Source organism: Schistocerca serialis, chromosome 1 (genome assembly GCF_023864345.2).
Source record: "Schistocerca serialis cubense isolate TAMUIC-IGC-003099 chromosome 1, iqSchSeri2.2, whole genome shotgun sequence".
Taxonomy (NCBI): domain Eukaryota; kingdom Metazoa; phylum Arthropoda; class Insecta; order Orthoptera; family Acrididae; genus Schistocerca; species Schistocerca serialis.
Genome location: NC_064638.1, coordinates 665,465,144 through 665,483,519, shown reverse-complemented (window position 1 = coordinate 665,483,519; position 18,376 = coordinate 665,465,144). Strand labels below are relative to the sequence as shown.

The 18,376-nt window shown below is 45.2% G+C and overlaps 1 protein-coding gene across 1 annotated transcript in view; it reads right to left on the bottom strand.

Annotated features, from left to right (window-relative positions):
• Positions 1-297: 297 nt before the first annotated feature.
• LOC126422037 (sodium/calcium exchanger 3-like) overlaps positions 298-18,376 on the bottom strand; it is a 373,893-nt gene continuing 355,814 nt past the window's right edge. The window contains exons 3-4 of the mRNA XM_050087241.1: positions 9,417-9,815; positions 298-657 (exon numbers count right to left, since the gene is read on the bottom strand). Of these exons, the coding sequence (XP_049943198.1) occupies positions 298-657; positions 9,417-9,815 (759 nt within the window). The remainder of the gene's footprint in view (positions 658-9,416; positions 9,816-18,376) is intronic.

Genomic DNA, 18,376 nt, shown 5'->3' with positions numbered 1-18,376 from the left:
TCTGTTGAATACACTCACCACAGCTCTCCACCAGCACCCGACAGTCGTGCAGTTTCCGAAATGCTCTTGCCGATCCTTCGGGCCATCACAATCTGCCGTCGGTCAAACCCAGATAGACTGCGCGCCTTCCTCATTCTACGCACGGACAGCATGCTCACTGATACCGCATGCACCATGGGTGTCTCTGATTAGCAGTCAGGCGAATCTGCTATAGCCTAGACGGTTTATTTCGATAAAAGGTGGGTGGTCATAATGCTCTGGCTGATCATTGCAGTCTGGCAGGCTGCGCTCGGGTACTCACTCGGTCTCGTTGTTGTCGAAGATGATCTCGCCGCTGGCGGCCTCGTACTGCTTGTCGGCGTGCGCGGTGCCGTCCTCGGTGGAGTAGGGCACGGCGACGCGGCCCCTGGCGCCGCTGTAGCGCGTCACGCGCAGCTCGTACGTGCCCACCGACTCGATGATCTCGACGTCGCGGTCGGCGAGCGCGAACACGCCGCAGTGGTCGTCGTCCAGGATCATGACGGTGGCCAGCGAGGGGCTGGCCAGCTGCGGCGGCGGCACCGCCGTCGGCGTCTTGGACGTGGGCTCCGCGACGCGCACGTTGCTCAGCCGCACGTAGAAGTGCTCGTCCTCCTCGAACACGTCGTCGTCGATCACCTGTGCGGCACAACCGCAATACACTCTATCGGTAACCGCTAAGGCTGCGGAAGCGGATGCACCAGCAGAGTTACACTCAGATCTTAACAGAGTTTTGGAAGACTTGCGATCAAATAAGACAGAAGCGATAGAAGCCGTTCCTTCGATATTTCTAAAATCGTTGGCAGAAGTGCCAGTTTGTGTATTCGAGCTGTTTTCTAGACTCTGAGTCTTCTGGAGAAATACCATCAGGCTTTGGAAGAAATATCAAATGGTTCAAACGGCTCTGAGCACTATGGGACTTAACATCTTAGGTCATCAGTCCCCTAGAACTTAGAACTAATTAAACCTAACTAACCTAAGGACATTACACACGTCCATATCCGAGGCAGGATTCGAACCTGCGACCGTAGCAGTCCCGCGGTTCCGGACTGCAGCGCCTAGAACCGCGAGACCACCGCGGCCGGCCCTCATTTCTAATGAGTCCAACTAAATCTCAACATCCAAAAAGTGTAGATTCCCTTCTTTTCCAGTTTTCCCACAGTGCATCACTCAATTCCGTACAGTGTTGTATTCGAAGTTTCCACACACGTATTAATCGACGTTGAAACGGGGTGTGTCCATTTTTCACTTTTGCGACGTCTGAACTCTGCTCTGCTGGGGACAGCTTCAATGTGGTATCTCAACATCGGTCTAGGAATGTAAGACGATTCTTCCTCAAAAGCTGAAACAAGAGACGGTAGTGATGTTGGACACTGGTTTCTGGAGCGAAGTCGACGTTCTGAGTCATCCGAAAGATATTCCAGTGGTGTCAGGTCGATACTCTGGGCAGGGCATCCATTTCAAGAATGTTATTGTCGGGAAACCATTGTCTCGCAGATGCTGCTTTATTATGGGATGCATTATCATGCTGATATGGTCAAATATCGCCTTAGAACTTTTGATCTACTGTAAGCAGCAAAAAAGGGCATAAAATACATTGGTGTCCTTCCGCATTTAGCGTTTCCTTAAGCAAGATCTGTTGCAAAGAGTGTGGCTCGTACTATATGGGAAAAATGGATGGATCATTGTGCACCGAACTTGAAGAACACTACAGCTGCTGGAAACTGCAGAAAATAGGCTTCGTCTTTCCGCAGCATTGTTTGAAAACCCCTTACATAGTTGATGTAGAAATACTGCCCTCTCCACCCAATGGACAAAAAGTGTATCTGACAGCAATACTGGAGACAGAGAGACATTACAAGAACAATCCAGAACATCTACAATACAAGCAAATTAACTTCAGTTATTATACATAATCTGATACTGGTAATGTTGATTACCCAATCAAATATTGTTAAATTGTGCCCCGGTATAAATTGAAGTGTCAGTTATTTATTTATTTTGATGCTCTATCATTAAGAATGTTTTAATCTGTACGTGGTGTGTACCATTTATCTTTACCATCCCAAGTACCTTTTTGTCCAGAAGCAAAATAAAAATACGTCAAGCAAATGTTGTTTAACTACCAGGGGGCATTAATGAGCATGATTGCCTTTTCTATAACTTCTTTGTTACGAAGACATGAACAGGAGTACCTATCTTTTGTATTCGGTAATCCACTTCCTCTTGTCAAGATTTGTTCAAAAGTTTCCGAAATCTGCTATTCTCATAAATACGACGTTATTAAAAACATAATGCAAATTAACTGAGCCTCCTGTACTAGCATATTGTGCAGATACCCAGGGTAACGTAACTCGTCTATTTGCTGGAGTTAGCAGCAGACAAATCGAAACCCAAATAAAATCGTTAACCATTCAGTGAACTTACTCCTGTCTTCAATCACGACAAAATACGAGTTTTTGATCAAGGACTGGCTTTATTGTACGCAATGTATTGCTTAAAAGTACTACATCTACATCTATATGCCTATCTGAAATTCACACCTACGTGTTTGGTTGAGGGTTCACCGAACCACTTCCAGATTATTTATCTATCATTTTATTCTGGAATAGCAGATAGGAAAAAGTGAAAGGGGGCTGTCTAACCCACTTTCATTTTTCTCGTACATTGCATGGTAACCTCGTGTATATATTACACGAATGGTTTTTCTCTATGTTGTAGTCCCTTGGAAAGAGAGTATGCATGGTACGAAAGTATTTGTTTTGTGCAATAACCTTGCATGCCCTCCTCATCCATTCCAAGAATAATCTCCGCAAGCAAGAATGTGTGTGTATATATTCAAATCTGCCGGTAAAGGGAAAAGAGATTTTCTTGTTCTCTCTGATGGTGTAGTGCCAACCTTAATGCTATTCTCCAGAGAGATTTGTCAAAGCTGTTTTTTTTTTGCGAATCATACTGCTCCCGTTTTTTCTCTCCGAACTTTTGGTAAGCATGAATAATCCTTGATGTTCCTTGTAAAATGCTTTGGTACGATTTCTACTTCAGTTAGTTGCGGCAGATATTTTTCTTTTGTTAGGAAATCGCTTCGTTAATTTCACTAAATTCTATTGCCTGTTTCTTGTTTCAAATCTTGAAGATTTTCTATTACTTTTCGTTAGCGATATTTGAATTTGAATTCTTCCTTTGGCCATATCACTTCTGATGTGCCGCAAGTACTGTGTTCTATTAAATCAGGATCTTTCAGCTTTTACTTAGAAGGAGAGTTTTCTTCAATTTCCAAGCATAACGATGCTGATACAAAATAATGAGCAGCTTCATTATTTTGTGTAATAAGCCTCATGTAGAAGTAAGAAGAAGTCTGCAGTTGCTTCTTAGTCGAAATTATCGTCTTCAACGATCAACTCGTCGCTTCGATGTGAATTTACGCGAATTTGATAGCTGTGTTTCTGTGTATCTGGCGTAAAAACCTTTGAGGAGTTGACCGCCAAGTGCGAGAATGTTTTTTAAATGTAGTGACAGTTACGGAATATATTAATTTTAGTCGCAAAGCTCTGTCATCAACTGCAGTTACTCCGTTGCTCATTGTGTCTCACCAGTGCGGTTCAATGACGTATCTTTTACTCAGTATGTTGCATATGACTAGTCCAACGTCAGTACAGGATTATTCTCTTCTTTGAGCGGTCTCCCAGTTTTCATATCTTTCCTTCAGAAGTCGTTTACGCTGGTTTTCACCCGTAATTTTATCGAAGCGTGATTATCACGCAAGTAAGGGAGTATGCTGTTTTCCTAGTGATTTGATAACGGTTTATGTGTTTTATGTGGTTTATTGATCATTATAGTAGATCACCAATTTCAATCTGAGATGCATTCCAAATATTCATCCTCATCGTACACACCCACATGCTATAGTTGTTCCCCCAAAACATGAAGAAATAAAGTCCCTTTACATTCTACAACATTTGATCAGACATTATGGGTACGGGTATTTATGTAATGTGCACCATCTCCGTGTATTCGAACCGTATCATGGAGGAGAGTTTGTTTCCGATAAAATATCAAGCTGTTGATGAAGTTTGAAGGTCGACCCAAGTGGTGGACATTGCCCTTGCGGTGGGCACGAGTGATACAAAATTTATCTAAATTACTTACTTTCTCTCTTCATTACTCTAGGGCATAAACCAAAGTCCAAGGCTGTATGACAGCTGGTGTAACTACTCAATAGTAATAACAGTAAGTGTTGTGGGATTAATTACACCTTAAGAAAGACGTCATAGATAAACAAAGCTATTGCCCTTAGACTGAGGAATGTAAACCAAATCCCAGATAGAATCTAAATAAGAGTAGTAGCACACTGGCAAAACAAACACCTAACTCTTGGTGTGATCGGTTTGAAGGGTTGATTCCTTTACTTTATTACGGTGGTCACTGCTAGCTGTGCAGTTGTGAGTGAACAAAATATTTTCACATTCGGAGGGGAAAGCTGGTAATTGAAATTTCGCCGCAACGAAAAGCGTCTTCTTTTTAATGACTGCTATTTCATCTCGAGTATCACATCCATGACACGCTTTCCCCTATTTCGACATAATACTACTGTCCTCTTCAGCGTGGACCCCTGTTGTCAGTAAGAAATCATTATTGCAATTTCATTTCTTCTAACTTACATTTCTACCTTCTCTTCATTGGTGTACATTGTACTCATGAAACCTTCAAACCAAGATGGTTCACTGTATGACCGATGTGCATTTTCCTTGTGTTACCATTTGTTTTCTGCCAGTTACAGTAATTGGATAAGTTGCGTTTTCGTTTTTTTCTTTCTTGCTCATCAGTCTTCTCATTGGTTTAATGCGGCTCGCCGTGAATTCCCCTCCTGTGCCAGCCTCCGCCTCTCAGAAAAGCTCTTGCGTCCTACATCGTCAATTATTTGTTGAACGTATTCCAGTCTCTGTCTTTCACTCAGTTTTTACCCTCTACAACCCCCTCAAGTACCATGGAAGTTATTTCCCGATGTCTTAATACATGTCCTATGGCCCTGTCCCTTCTTCTTGTCAATATTTTCAGTATGTCGCTTTCATCGTCGATTCTGCTGAGTGACTCCCCATACCTCATCTTATCTGACCACCCAAATTTCAACATTCTCCTGCAACACCACATCTCAACAAATCGATTCTCTTCTGTTCCGGTTTTCCTACTGTTCATGATCCACTACCACAATACTGCGCTCCAAACGTACATTCTCAGAATTTTCTTCCTCAGATAAAGGCCAATGTTTGATATCTTGTCCGCTTGTTTCCCTATGGTAGTCTATGTTTTATTACCTCCCTTGCTTCGTTGTTTATGTGTTGTTCTGCTTCCAAGATAGAAGAATCGCCTAACTTCGTCTACTTCGTAATCACCAATTTTGATGTTAAGTTTCTCGCTATTCTCAGTTTTGCCACTCCCATTACTTTTGTCTTTCTTCGGTTTACTCTCGAGCCATATTCTGTGGTCTTTAGACTGTTCATACTGCTCAAGAGATTTTATAATTCTAACTAAGGATAGCTCTGCCATCAGCGAATATTATCATTTATATCCTTTCACCCTGAATTTTAAAGCCACTTTCTTTTATTTCCGCCGTTGCTTCTTCGATGTGTAGTTTGAACAGTAGGAGCCAAAAGCTGCATCCCCGTTTTAAACTCTCATTAATCCGAGTACTTCGTTCTCGGTCTTTTAATCTTATTGTCCGCTCCTGGTGCTCGTACATACTGTGTATCACTCGTCATACCCTATGGCTTATTCCTATTATTCTCACAATTTTGAGCATCTTGCTCCATCTTCTGTTGTCCTGATTTATCCTCAGTCTTGCTTCCATTATCAAGAGCAACGTCAAAATTGTCTCTGATGCCTTTACCTTTCCTAAAGCTAAACTGATCGTTGTGTGTTACCTTTTCAGTGAGTCTTGTGTGAATAACGTAGCGTTGTGGGTTTCTGGACAGGTCTTGAGGACGGAACGTGCATACCGATTAAAAAATATATAGGGTTCTATTTTAAAGCGACACACTGTTACACATAGCTTCGTGACGAAGGAAGATACTGTCTTCCAGATAGTTATACAACAATTGCTCGATACATTTTTTATTTTGCTTCTGTACAAAAAGTTTTTAGGGTGGTCAAGATAAATGAGACTGTCTATGTTTAGTATTACAGATCAGTTTTTTTGCTCTGATGAAATTAAATTTTCCTGGAGACATACTGAGTGTCAACCTTACCTTCGATAAGAATAGAACCTGAAGTAATGAATTAAAATCTGTGAGAAAGGCTAGACTTGAACCCGAATTGACCACTTACTAGAAAGATGTATCGTCCACTATACCATTCTGCTATTGTGGGTAAGGTAGCTTCATCGACTACCCTCGTCCAGTGATCTCCCTTACACAAACATCAGTTCACACCTCAAACCATCTTCATTTTTCCTTTCATACATCGTCAAAGGATCACCTAAAACTGAGGTACACACAGGAGTTTCCCGTTACGGACAAAACTAGGCTGAGCCTTGGAATACTGACGATTTACACTGAAGCGCCAAAGAAACTGGCATAGTTATGCGTATTCAAATACAGAGTAAGTAAACAGGCAGAATATGGCGCTGCGGTCGGCGACGCCTATATAAGACAAGTGTCTGACGCCGTTGTTAGATCGGTTACTGCTGATACAATGACAGGTTATCAAGATTGAAGTGAGTTTGAACGTGATGTCTTAGTGGGCGTACGAGCGATGGGACAGAGCGCCTCCAAGGTAGCGATGAAGTGGAGATTTTCGCGTACGACAATTTCACTAGTGTACCACGAATATCAGGAATCCAGTAAAACATCGAATCTCCGGTAGAAAAAATTCCTGAAAGAACGGGACCAACTGCGACTGAAGAAAATCGTCCAGCGTGAGAGAAGAGCAACCCTTCCGCAAATTGCTGAATATTTCAATGCTGGGTCATCAACAAGTGTCAGTGTGAGAACCATTCAAGGAAATATCATCCATCTGGACTTTGGTAGGTGTAGGCCCACTCGTATGCCCTTGATGACTGCACGACACACAGCTTTACACCTCAGCTGAATCCGTCAACACCGGTATTGGACTGTTGATGACTGAAAACATGTAGCCTAGTGGGACGTGTCTCGTTTCAAATTGTATCGAGCGGATGGACGTGTACAGTTATGGACAGAGCCTCATGAATCCATGGACCCTGCATGTCAGCAGGGGACTGTTCAAGATGGTGGAGGCTCTGTAATGGTGTGGGGCGTGTGCAGTTGGAGTGATACTGGAACCCTGAAACGTCTAGATTCGATTCCGACAAGTGGCACGTACGTAAGCAACCTGTCTGATCATCTGCATCCATTCATGTCCATTCTGCATTTGGAATGACTTTGGGAATTCCAGCAGGACAATGCGACACCACACACGCCCAGAATTTCTACAGAGTGTCTCCAGTATCAGTCTTCTGAGATTAAACTATTCCGCTGGGCACCAAACTCTCCAGACACGAACATTATTGAGCATATCTGGGATGCCTTGCAATATGCTGTTCAGAAGTTATCTCCACCCCCTCGTACTTTTACAGATTTATGGACAGCCCTGCAGGGTTCATTGTGTCAATTCCCTCCATCACTACTTCAGACATTTGTCCAGTCCGTGCCACGTCTTTCCAGCACTTGTGCCTGCTTTCGGAGACTCTACATGATATTAGGCAGATGTACTAGTTTCTTTGGTTCTTTAATGTAAGGAGGAGAAAATTTGGAGTTTCTTTCCTGGTCATGATTATACTATTATAAGCAAAACGAGGATAATGGAATGTAATCGAATCAAATCAGGTGATGTGAATGTATGCTTTCCCGGCGTATACAGCTGGCGAAGAGTTCTCGGGCTTCCAGCCGGGTGGCGGTGTCTTCAAACTGCGACGTTTCGACGAGTGACATACTCATCATCTTCTGGCGAAGTGCCGAGACTTTGCGGATGCCGGTCCCTTTATACCTGCGGTGTGCCCCCCACCACCTGGCCGCGGGAGGCTGGGTCCAGAGGAGCCGGCGGGCGGGGTGGAGGGAGAAGCGGGTGCGCCGTTCGTGTCTCCGTCAGAGCATTCTGATCGCGTCTCGTGAGCTGGACGGTTCTTGTTGCGTTCCTGGCGTATTGCGGCTAATGCTGGATTCCAGGCCGCGCTCAGTTGATAGCCTTCGTCCCTGTTCACAAGATTCTCGTGGACCCGTATTTCTATTGATTCTTTAATGACGCTATCCCAATAGCGTCCAGCTCACGAGACGCGATCAGAATGCTCTGACGGAGACACGAACGGCGCACCCGCTTCCCCGTCCACATCCGCCCGCCGGCTCCTCTGGACCCAGCCTCCCGCGGCCAGGTGGTGGGGGGCACACCGCAGGTGTAAAGGGACAGGCATCCGCAAAGTCTCGGCACTTCGCCAGAAGATGATGAGTATGTCACTCGTCGAAACGTCGTAGTTTGAAGACAGCGCCACCCGGCTGGAAGCCCGAGAACTCTTCGCCAAATCAGGTAATGCTGAGGGAATCAGATTAGGAACTGAGACACTTAAAGTAGTAAAGGAGTTTTGATATTTGGGGAGAACTGATAATGGTCAAAGTAGAGAGGACATAAAATGTAAACTGGCAATGGCAAGGAAAGCGTTTCTGAAGAAGAAAAATTTGTTAACATCGAGTATAGATTTAAATGTCAGGAAGTCGTTTCTGAAAGTATTTGTATGGAGTGTAGCCATATATGGAAGTGAAACGTGGACGATAAAGAGTTTAGACAAGACGAGAATAGAAGCTTTCGAAATGTGGTGCTACAGAAGAATGCTGAAGATTACATGGGTAGATCACATAACTAATGAGGAGGTATTGAATAGAATTGGGGAGAAGAGGAGCTTGTGGCACAACTTGACTAGAAGAAGGGATCGGTTGGTAGGACATGTTCTTAGACATCGAGGGATCACCAATTTAGTATTGGAGGGCAGCGTGGAGGGTAAAAATCGTAGAGGGAGACCAAGAGATGAATACACTAAGCAGATTCAGAAGGATGTAAGTTGCAGTAGGTACTGGGAGATGAAGAAGCTTGCACAGGACAGAGTAGCATGGAGAGTTGCATCAAACTAGTCTCTGGACATAAGACCACAACTACAAGTAACAGCTATGTCATTTATGCTAGACTACTGGCTAATAATCCGAAACCTATGACAGAAAAATAATTAATGAAGCTAGTGGAAATAGTGTGTTTTCCCTTATTATACTCTTTGACAAGTACACACAGTGCAATGGACAGACAGCAACTGCATTGGAAATGTGTGTGTCGTGAACTGGGCTCGGTCAGTGGTTCAGTGGTAGGCAATATATGGCGTGCGCGTGCGCGCACGTACCCACCTGCAGAGTGAAGGTGCGCTCGGTGACGCCCGGCTGGAAGACGAGCGTGCCGGAGGCCTTGACGTAGTCGTCGCCGGCGACGGCGGTGCCGTCCTCGGTGGCGAAGTCGACGAGCAGCTGCTGGCCCAGGTCGCCGCCCTCGCGCACCACGCGCAGCTCGAAGGTGCCCACGTTCTCCATGACGGTGTAGTGGCCCGGCTCGAAGTAGACGCGCGCGCCCTGCTGCGCCTGCGCGGCCGCCTGCGCCTCGTCGTCGCGGCGCGCGATCTCCGCCTTCACCTCGCTCAGGTCGCTCTGCGCGCGCTCCGCGATCTTGCGCATGATGTTGCCGCCGCCCACCATCTTGCGCGTCGCCTGGATGCGGTAGAAGGCGCGGCTCTTCGGGCCCTTGTTCAGCACCTGCACACAGACACCGGCAGTTTACGTAAATCAGTTGCCTCTAACTTCGCGCTAGGCACTGAGGGCGGCAGCATTGGCTGTCGCAGAAATCGCGCTGCTGAGGTTGTTGCCTTTGCACATACAGGATTTTCAAAAGAGTAATGAAATAGGGGAAACACAAGCGAACATACTCCATGCTTATTAGGCACAATAAGAAGTGCATTACTGGCCATTAAAATTGCTACGCTACGAACATGACGTGCTACAGACGCGAAATTTAACCGACAGGAAGAAGTTGCTGTGATATGCAAATGATTAGCTTTTCAGAGCATTCACGCAAGGTTGGCGCCGGTGGCTACACCTACAACGTGCTGACATGAGGAAAGTTTCTAACCGATTTCTCATACACAAACAGCATTTGACCGGCATTGCCTGGTGACACATTGTTGTGATGCCTCATGTAAGGAGGAGAAATGCGTACCATCACGTTTCCGACTTTGTTAAAGGTCGGATTGTAGCCTATCGCGATTGGGGTTTATCGTATCGCGACATTGATGCTCGCGTTGGTCGAGATCCAATGACTGTTGGCAGAATATGGAATCAGTGGCTTCAGGACGGTAATACGGAACGCCTTGCTGGAGCCCAACGACCTCGTATTACTAACAGTCGAGATGACAGGCATCTTATCCGCATGGCTGTAACGGATCGTGCAGCCACGTCTCGATCCCTGAGTCAACAGATGGGGACGTTCGCAAGGCAACAACCATCTGCACGAACAGTTCGATGACGTTTCCAGCAGCATGGACTATCAGCTCGGAGACCATGGCTACGGTTACCCTTGACGCTGCATTACAGACAGGAGCGCCTGCGATGGTGTACTCGACGACGAACTTGGGTGCACGAATGGCGAAACGTCATTTTTTCGGATGAATCCAGGTTCTGTTTACAGCATCATGATGGTCACATCCGTGTTTGCCGACATAGCGGTGAACGCAAATTGGAAGCGTGTATTCGTCATCGCCATATTGGCGTATCGCCCCGCGTGATGGGATGGAGTGCCATTGGTCACACTTCTCGGTCACCTCTTGTTCAGATTGACGGCACTTTGAACAGTGGACGTTACATTTCAGATGTGTAACGACCCGTGGTTCTACCCTTCATTCGATCCGTGCGAAACCCTACATTTCAGCAGGATAATGCACGACCGCATGTTGCAGGTCCTGTACGGACCTTTCTGGATACAGAAAATGTTCGACTGCTGCCCTGGCCAGCACATTCTCCAGATCTCTTACCAACTGAAACCTTCTGTTCAATGGTGGCCGAGCAACTGGCTCATCACAATACGCCAGTCACTACCCTTGATGAACTGTGGTATCGTGTTAAACCTGCATGGGCAGCTGTACGGGTACACGCCATCCAAGCTCTGTTTGACTCAATGCCCAGGCGTATCAAGGCCATTATTACGGCCAGAGGTGGTTGTTCTGGGTACTGATTTCTCAGAATCTATGCGCCAAAATTGCGTGAAAATGTAATGGCATGTCAGTTCTAGTATAATATATTTGTCAATGAATACCCGTTTATCATCTGAATTTCTTCTTGGTGTAGCAATTTTAATGGCCAGTATTGTAGTTATATACTCTGATGAGCCAAAATGTTACGACCATTTCGCACCTCGGGGCTGCATGCCTCTGGTGGTGCTGCGGGCACAACCAGGTAGGGGGAGGATGTAATGGCTCGATACCCACGGGTGGTTTATCGTAGCGAGTTCGTAGCGTCATTGTCTTTCGCGTTTCAGCAGTGCACGTGAACCAATGGACCCGCGCACATTACGGCGGTGACACTGCGAACTCGCAGCGAGAACGCGGTGTGAGAAGCGTCGATCGTGCTCGCCAACAAGTGCTGCATCGCAGCGATCTCCTCGCCGATCGCCGCGAAGTAGCGGTCGTTTTAGGAGAATGGGGCAACGCATAAGCGTTCGCAACCCTAGTAACATCCGTCGTCAGCCTGCCGTAGATGCAGTCGTTGTGGACTTGCAATTTTTCACGGAAGGAGTGAAAAAATATTCAGAAATATGGGACACATCTCGCAAGCAGTATCACGATAGGCTTAAGAAGAGAGCCACACGGTTTCAGGTTTGGTGAGGATTTTGCTGCGAAACAGAATCGGGAGAGAATTTATGTAGGTAAACGTCACAGTCAACTAGTCAGCGTTAGTGCTCTAGAGGTGGCCTTTTTGCTCGAACGTGGCCACTTAAAAGTTAAAACAGCACTAAGCAGCAAATGCTTTTCTCCGTGGCGAGAGCCCTTTCGTCTGAATGAACATCTTCAGTTAGCAAAAACAGTTTACAAAGATTCTGTTTGTTTCAGCTGGTTCAATGAAATCACTCCTTTATTGTGTTCAACACACTAAATGTTCAATTCCACGCATTTTAATGCTGACGTAAATTGAATAGTCTCTCACGTTCGAGATTCCATTGATTCAATGTTCACCACGATTGTTACCAACAAGATTTAAAATGGTTCAAATGGCTCTGAGCACTATGGGACTCAACTGCTGAGGTCATCAGTCCCCTAGAACTTGGAACTACTTAAACCTAACTAACCTAAGGACATCACACACATCCATGCCCGAGGCAGGATTCGAACCTGCGACCGTAGCGGTCTCGCGGTTCCACACTGGCGCGCCTAGAACCGCTCGGCCACACCGGCCGGCCCCCAACAAGATTTAGAAAATTTTGTCTTGTCATGGTACTTTGCCGGCATTCTCTATTAAGTAATCAGCGAAAACATTTCTTCTACCGCTAAGCGACGTTCCTGCTTGGGTTGATCCAAGTTCATTATCCAGAGCCCAAAGTATGCTTTCCAAATCCGTCATTTGTTCTGTTAATTTCAGTATGCACTCTCTGTGCAATACTTCTCACTGAGCTTCACAAGCATTCCTTACATTTTTAGGTAGCAATCTGTGGCCGATTATGTATTGATAATGCAGATCAATTACAGTGGAGCCACTGCCCAGATGGGGGTGACAATTATTGACAATTATTGAACTATATGAAAATAAATTAGTTACAAACGACGGCGTGCGTGTAGTTTATTCAACATGTAAACATCACTACAGATTTAGGTTCTGACATGTTCGATATGCCTGCCATCATTGGCGATGATATGGCGCAGACGAATAGAGAAAATCTGCATGACCCTCTGAAGTGTTGGAACATCGAATCTGTCGATGACCTCCTGAATGGCTGTTTTCAGCTCAGCAGCGGTTTTGAGAATATTGCTGTACAAATTGTCTTTAATATAGCCCCACAAAAAGCAGTCACATATGTTCAGATCCGGAAAATCTGGCAGCCAATCGATGTCCATGGCAGTGGCTTCTGGGTACCCCAGAGCGAGAATGCGGTCTCCAAAGTGCTTCTCCAGGACATCAGGACATCACTCTCCTGCTTCGATGGGGTCGAGTTCCGTCTTGCATGAAACACATCTTGACGAAATCAGAGTCACTTTGGATAAAGGGGATGAAATCGTATTCCAAAACCTTCACGTGCCGTTCGGTAGTCACTGTGCCATCAAGGAATACCGCACCGATTATTCCGTGACAGGACACTGCACTTCACATAGTCACCCACTGAGAATGAAGAGACTTCTCGATCGCGATATCCAGATTCTCAGCCCCCCGAGTTCGCCAATTTTGTTTATTGACGAACCCACCCACATGAAAGTGACCTTCGTCGCTAAACCAAACTATACATGAGAATACTAATTCCCATTCTGCCCCACGGGCAACAGTACAGTTTAAAAGTCCTAACGCAAACCGTTCAGAAATTATGACGATTTTATTTCATATAATTCAATAATTGTCATCCTCTACTTGGAAAAGATGAACAGTTGACGTTACAGCTGTTGCTTTACTGTTAATCATCAAATGAATGTACATTCGTTCAAAAATATGCCACTTATTTTCATTTTCTCTTAAATCTATAAATAGTGTCACGAACGTTCCTTTATGCAGCCATGAACTAACCGTTGCGTGAGTCCAAAACCTCCTGTTGCGTTTCTTACTGTATTCAGAAACGAAATAAGCAAATACTGCCTGCTTTCTTCTGCCTTCCTGCATACTGGTTGTCTTCCAAACTACACTGAATCGCCAAAGAAACTGGTACATGCATATGTTTTCACATACACAGATATGTAAACAGGCAGCATACGACGCTGCGATCGACAATGCCTATAGAAGACGTCTGCCCTAGATGATAGATCGGTTGCTGCTGCTACAATGGCAGATTATCAAGACTAAAGTGAGTTTGAACGTGACGTTATAGAGGGCGTCCGAGCTATGGGACAGAGCATCTCCGAGGTAGTTGTTTTACATAGGATCTCGCTTTGTCTGCGAGATCTTTTGCTAAGGTATGACGGTGGTAGCACTTGCGTCCTTCGTGCGTAGTTCTTTCCTCAGACGCCCGAATCTCTACTAACCTTTGCGCGCTATCTTTTGAACCGAGAGTGCTGCAGCCTGCCGCGCGGGATTAGCCGAGCGATAATTGTTACGTGGGGGCAAAGTGATAAAGAGCAGGACTACGAATACGAAGGTCTCGGGTTCGATCCCTCGTCACACGATTTTTATTTTGCTCAGCGTGTTCGGTCTGAGGGCTAGCTGCCTTCTGTAATAAAAAACTGAGTTAATGAATCAACAAAGAACTGCAACGGGTGTCTTTCCATGTCCGCCTAGAGCAGATACAACGAACGAAAACGAACAAAATGAGATTTAAAAAAAAGCGGTCTAAGGCGCTGTAGTCATGGACTATGCGGCCGATCCCGGCGGAGGTTCGAGTCCTCCCTCGGGCATAGGTGTGTGTGTTGTTTGTCCTTAAGAGAATTTGGGTTAAGTAGTGTGGAAGCTTAGGGACTGATGACCTTCGCAGTTAAGTCCCATAAGATTTCACACACATTTGAACCTTTTTTTTTGTTTTCTCCAGTCTCTGCTTCCTCAGAATTTTCCGAATCTTGTTATTAAGCTATGGTGTTTTTTTTTCGTCCTTAAACCACTTAAGAAGTACATAAATCCCCAGACCACATTTTACAATGTACTTAGATTCATTGGTTCACAGGTGTCGCTTCGGATAATGTTGAGGAAGCTGCACAATATTTCAACGAGACAGCTGTTCGACGTTTTCAGTTGCTTGCTGACGTTTGCTGCAGGAGCTTGCCAATTCATACGCAGACTGGTTAGCCGGCTGCTGTGACCGATCGGTTCTAGGCGCTTCAGTCCGGAACCGCGCTGCTGCTATGGTCGCAGATTCGAATCCTGCCTCGGGTATGGTTGTGTGTGATGTCCTCACGTTAGTTATGTTTAAGTAGTTCTAAGTCTAGGGGACTGTCGACCTCAGATCTCCCATAGTGTCCCATAGTGCTTGGAGCCATTTCTGAGTTGACTCGTTAGAAAATCTCCGAACCCAAGGAGTTGGACTATAACGTCATCATAGGCGAACCGTAGAGCACGGCGTCATCAACTGCCCCCTGCCGGAAAAACGGGCCACTCTCGTCGTACGCGCGACGCAGAAAAAGCGCGGTCGCATATAGCGCCCAGCTCGCCCACGGGCAATGCGTTGCCGCACAGTTGAAGTGTGCGGACGCTGATTCTCCGTCTATGTTGATTCAGATTCATTTGTCTGTGGCCGACGATGCCTTGGTACCGCCACTGCTGGTTCCCATGCCTTGCTGAGTTGAGATCCCGTGTCTCTATTACTCAGGTCGTTACGTATACGTATTTTGACAGCTTCTTAAATGACTGCGTCCAAGTATGTGGAAGGGAACGAAAGGACCTTCATAATTCGTGCTTTGTCCCACGTTAACACATTACAGTGTTCAGCCACGTTTCTGGCTGATCCGATCTGGTGTGACGTCTATGTTCAGTGCACCTTACATCTTTAACGGTGCAGCACGTCTGGTCAGTTTATGATTTCCCACACTGTCATGGAATTTTACATATCCCTGCTCTCCTCATACTCAGGTTGTCTTTAATGGAACCCAGCTTAGTTTGCAGTCGCGTTGGAGGGCGGAAGGCACATTTTATTTCATGTTTCCCGAGCAGCCTGCCAATCTTAAAGGACAGGCCACTAACTTAGGGTACAAAAACTATCCTCGTGGAGTTTTCAGTTTCTTTTGGCTGTTCTTGAGCTTTAGTGCGTGCAGGTTGAAATGCATTGCGGATCTGTTTATGAGAGGACTCGATTTGTACAGACACAGACCTAAGATGACTAAGATCTGCTGATACGCTCCCTGAGGGAGATAACTCTAGTCCTATGAACGAGAGTCCGTAATACGCCACTGCGTTGAGATGGGTGATGGCAACTCGTAGCTCATAAATAGGGGTAGGTGTGAGTTGGTTTACGAAACACGCTGTGACCCAAGGAACCATCTTGGCTAAAAAATGGCTATGAGCACTATGGGACTTAACATCTATGGTCATCAGTCCCCTAGAACTTAGAACTACTTAAACCTAACTAACCTAAGGACAGCACAAAACACCCAGCCATCACGAGGCAGAGAAATTCCCTGACCCCGCCGGGAATCGAACCCGGGAACCCGAGCGTGGGAAGCGAGAACGCTACCGCACGACCACGAGATGCGGGCGGAACCATCTTCTTTACTGTGGACGAAGACATCTAATAACGGAAGGTCTTCATGTTTCTCCACTTCCGTAGAGAAGCAAATGCTCAGTACAGAAAGCGTTGTTGCTCCATGCGGCCAAACTGCATTGGAGTCTTGCACGTATCTCCAGAAATATTTAGGTTTCAACGTCACTGACTGAAGTGCTTTCCCCTTGAAGTTTTCCATAAAAAGATTAGCTACTACGGAAGACAAAAGGCTCCCATAGCAACACCGCCAGTTTGCTCAAAATATTGCTCATTATATAACAAGTCTACGATGACGTTGCAGCTTGGTGCCTGCGCTTTTCTAGCGAGTCAGCGTATGTATTGGCAAGCCACTGTAGCAACATGTCAGTAAGCACCAGAAGATGACGAGGCGATGTTTCATTGAAATATTGTGCACTTCCACGATATTATCCGACGCGACGCCCGTGATCAATGAAGCAATTATTACGTCGGGAAAGTCTCAATCGGTATTGCTTAAACTTTGTCGGTAATTCCTTTATATTTATCTTACTGTAAGTAAGTTATTTCTTTTCATTGCCGCGCAGGATTAGCCGAGCGGTCTAAGGCGCTGCAGTCGTGGACTGTGCGGCTGGTCCCGGCGGAGGTTCGAGTCCTCCCTCGGGCATGGGTGTATGTGTTTGTCCCTAGGATAATTTAGGATAAATAGTGTGTAAGCTTAGGGACTGATGACCTTAGCAGTTAAGTCCCATAAGAATTCACACACATTTGAACATTTTTTTTCTTTTCATTGTCTAAGTAAGATCCTAACAACTGTTTATCTGCTGTTTCTAGCAGAAACACTCTACTAACCTTCTTATCTGATTTATTCATTTTCATAACCGTAGATGCTGTTATGAATCACGATCGCTAATTCCCGTTGTTGTACTGACGTTGTCGATAAGGTCCGGCCTACTTGTAGATACAAGGTCTAAGACATTTCCAATGAGTGTGGGCTGCCGAAATAGCTGCTTAAGGCAGTTTGCAGAAAACTTGTTCAAAAGTACTTCGCATTGCTGCAATGAATCCATACACTTCCTAGTCTATATTCGGTAGGTTAAAGTCACCTGCAGTTAGTATTACATGACATGGGAATTATGCGCTACTGACCATAGCCTTTCTTTGAATGACCCTAGAACTGTAACAGCAGAATCGGTTTGCGGGTAAAACATCCAACAATTAGCTCTGTTACACGTAAACGTGTTGTGGTGATGTATTCGTACGGTACATTATCCAAGCTATAGCAAATTTATTATTCGACACCGTAGAGTGACTGTGTGAGTGCATGCCTTAATACTTCTACAGTTATAATTTGTGTTATAAACCAAAATTAGGTAAATAGACTGCAGGTTCAGTTAGTTAGAGGCAATAAGTAAATAAATCATATCAAAAACATGCCGGGATTCTGTTTTCGTAAGTTACCACTGCGATAACATCTGTGCATTTTGTAAGAACCAGTGATAACCAGAACATTCTTCAAAGCTGAAGTGAGGATAAGAGTGGTTGTATCATAGCTGTTTTACCATGTTTTTCGCGTGGACTGTTTGTCTTTTTGCTATCAAGTGAAACTGTATGCGTTTATAATTGTTTCACTAAATGCGTGAAACATTTTTAGTCAAGAGCTGTAGAAAAGGTAGCTTCCTTTCGCCTGAACATCAACCTATGAGTTTCTGCGTGGACGTTCTATTACTTTTCAGGGAACTGAAACTTAACTAAAGTTTCGGGGAATCTGTTCTCGACAATAAACTGTTACATTCTAAGCATTACAGTTAGGTTAACTATAATCCTGTAATCGAGAAAGCTACTTTTTTTTATAGGCTGAATCGCTAAACGTTTCACTGTATATCACGCCAGATGTGATATGTTTCCACATTTTTACAGGTGACTTCGTGTAATCCTCCACACTGACATGAAAGATTATTCACAGGAT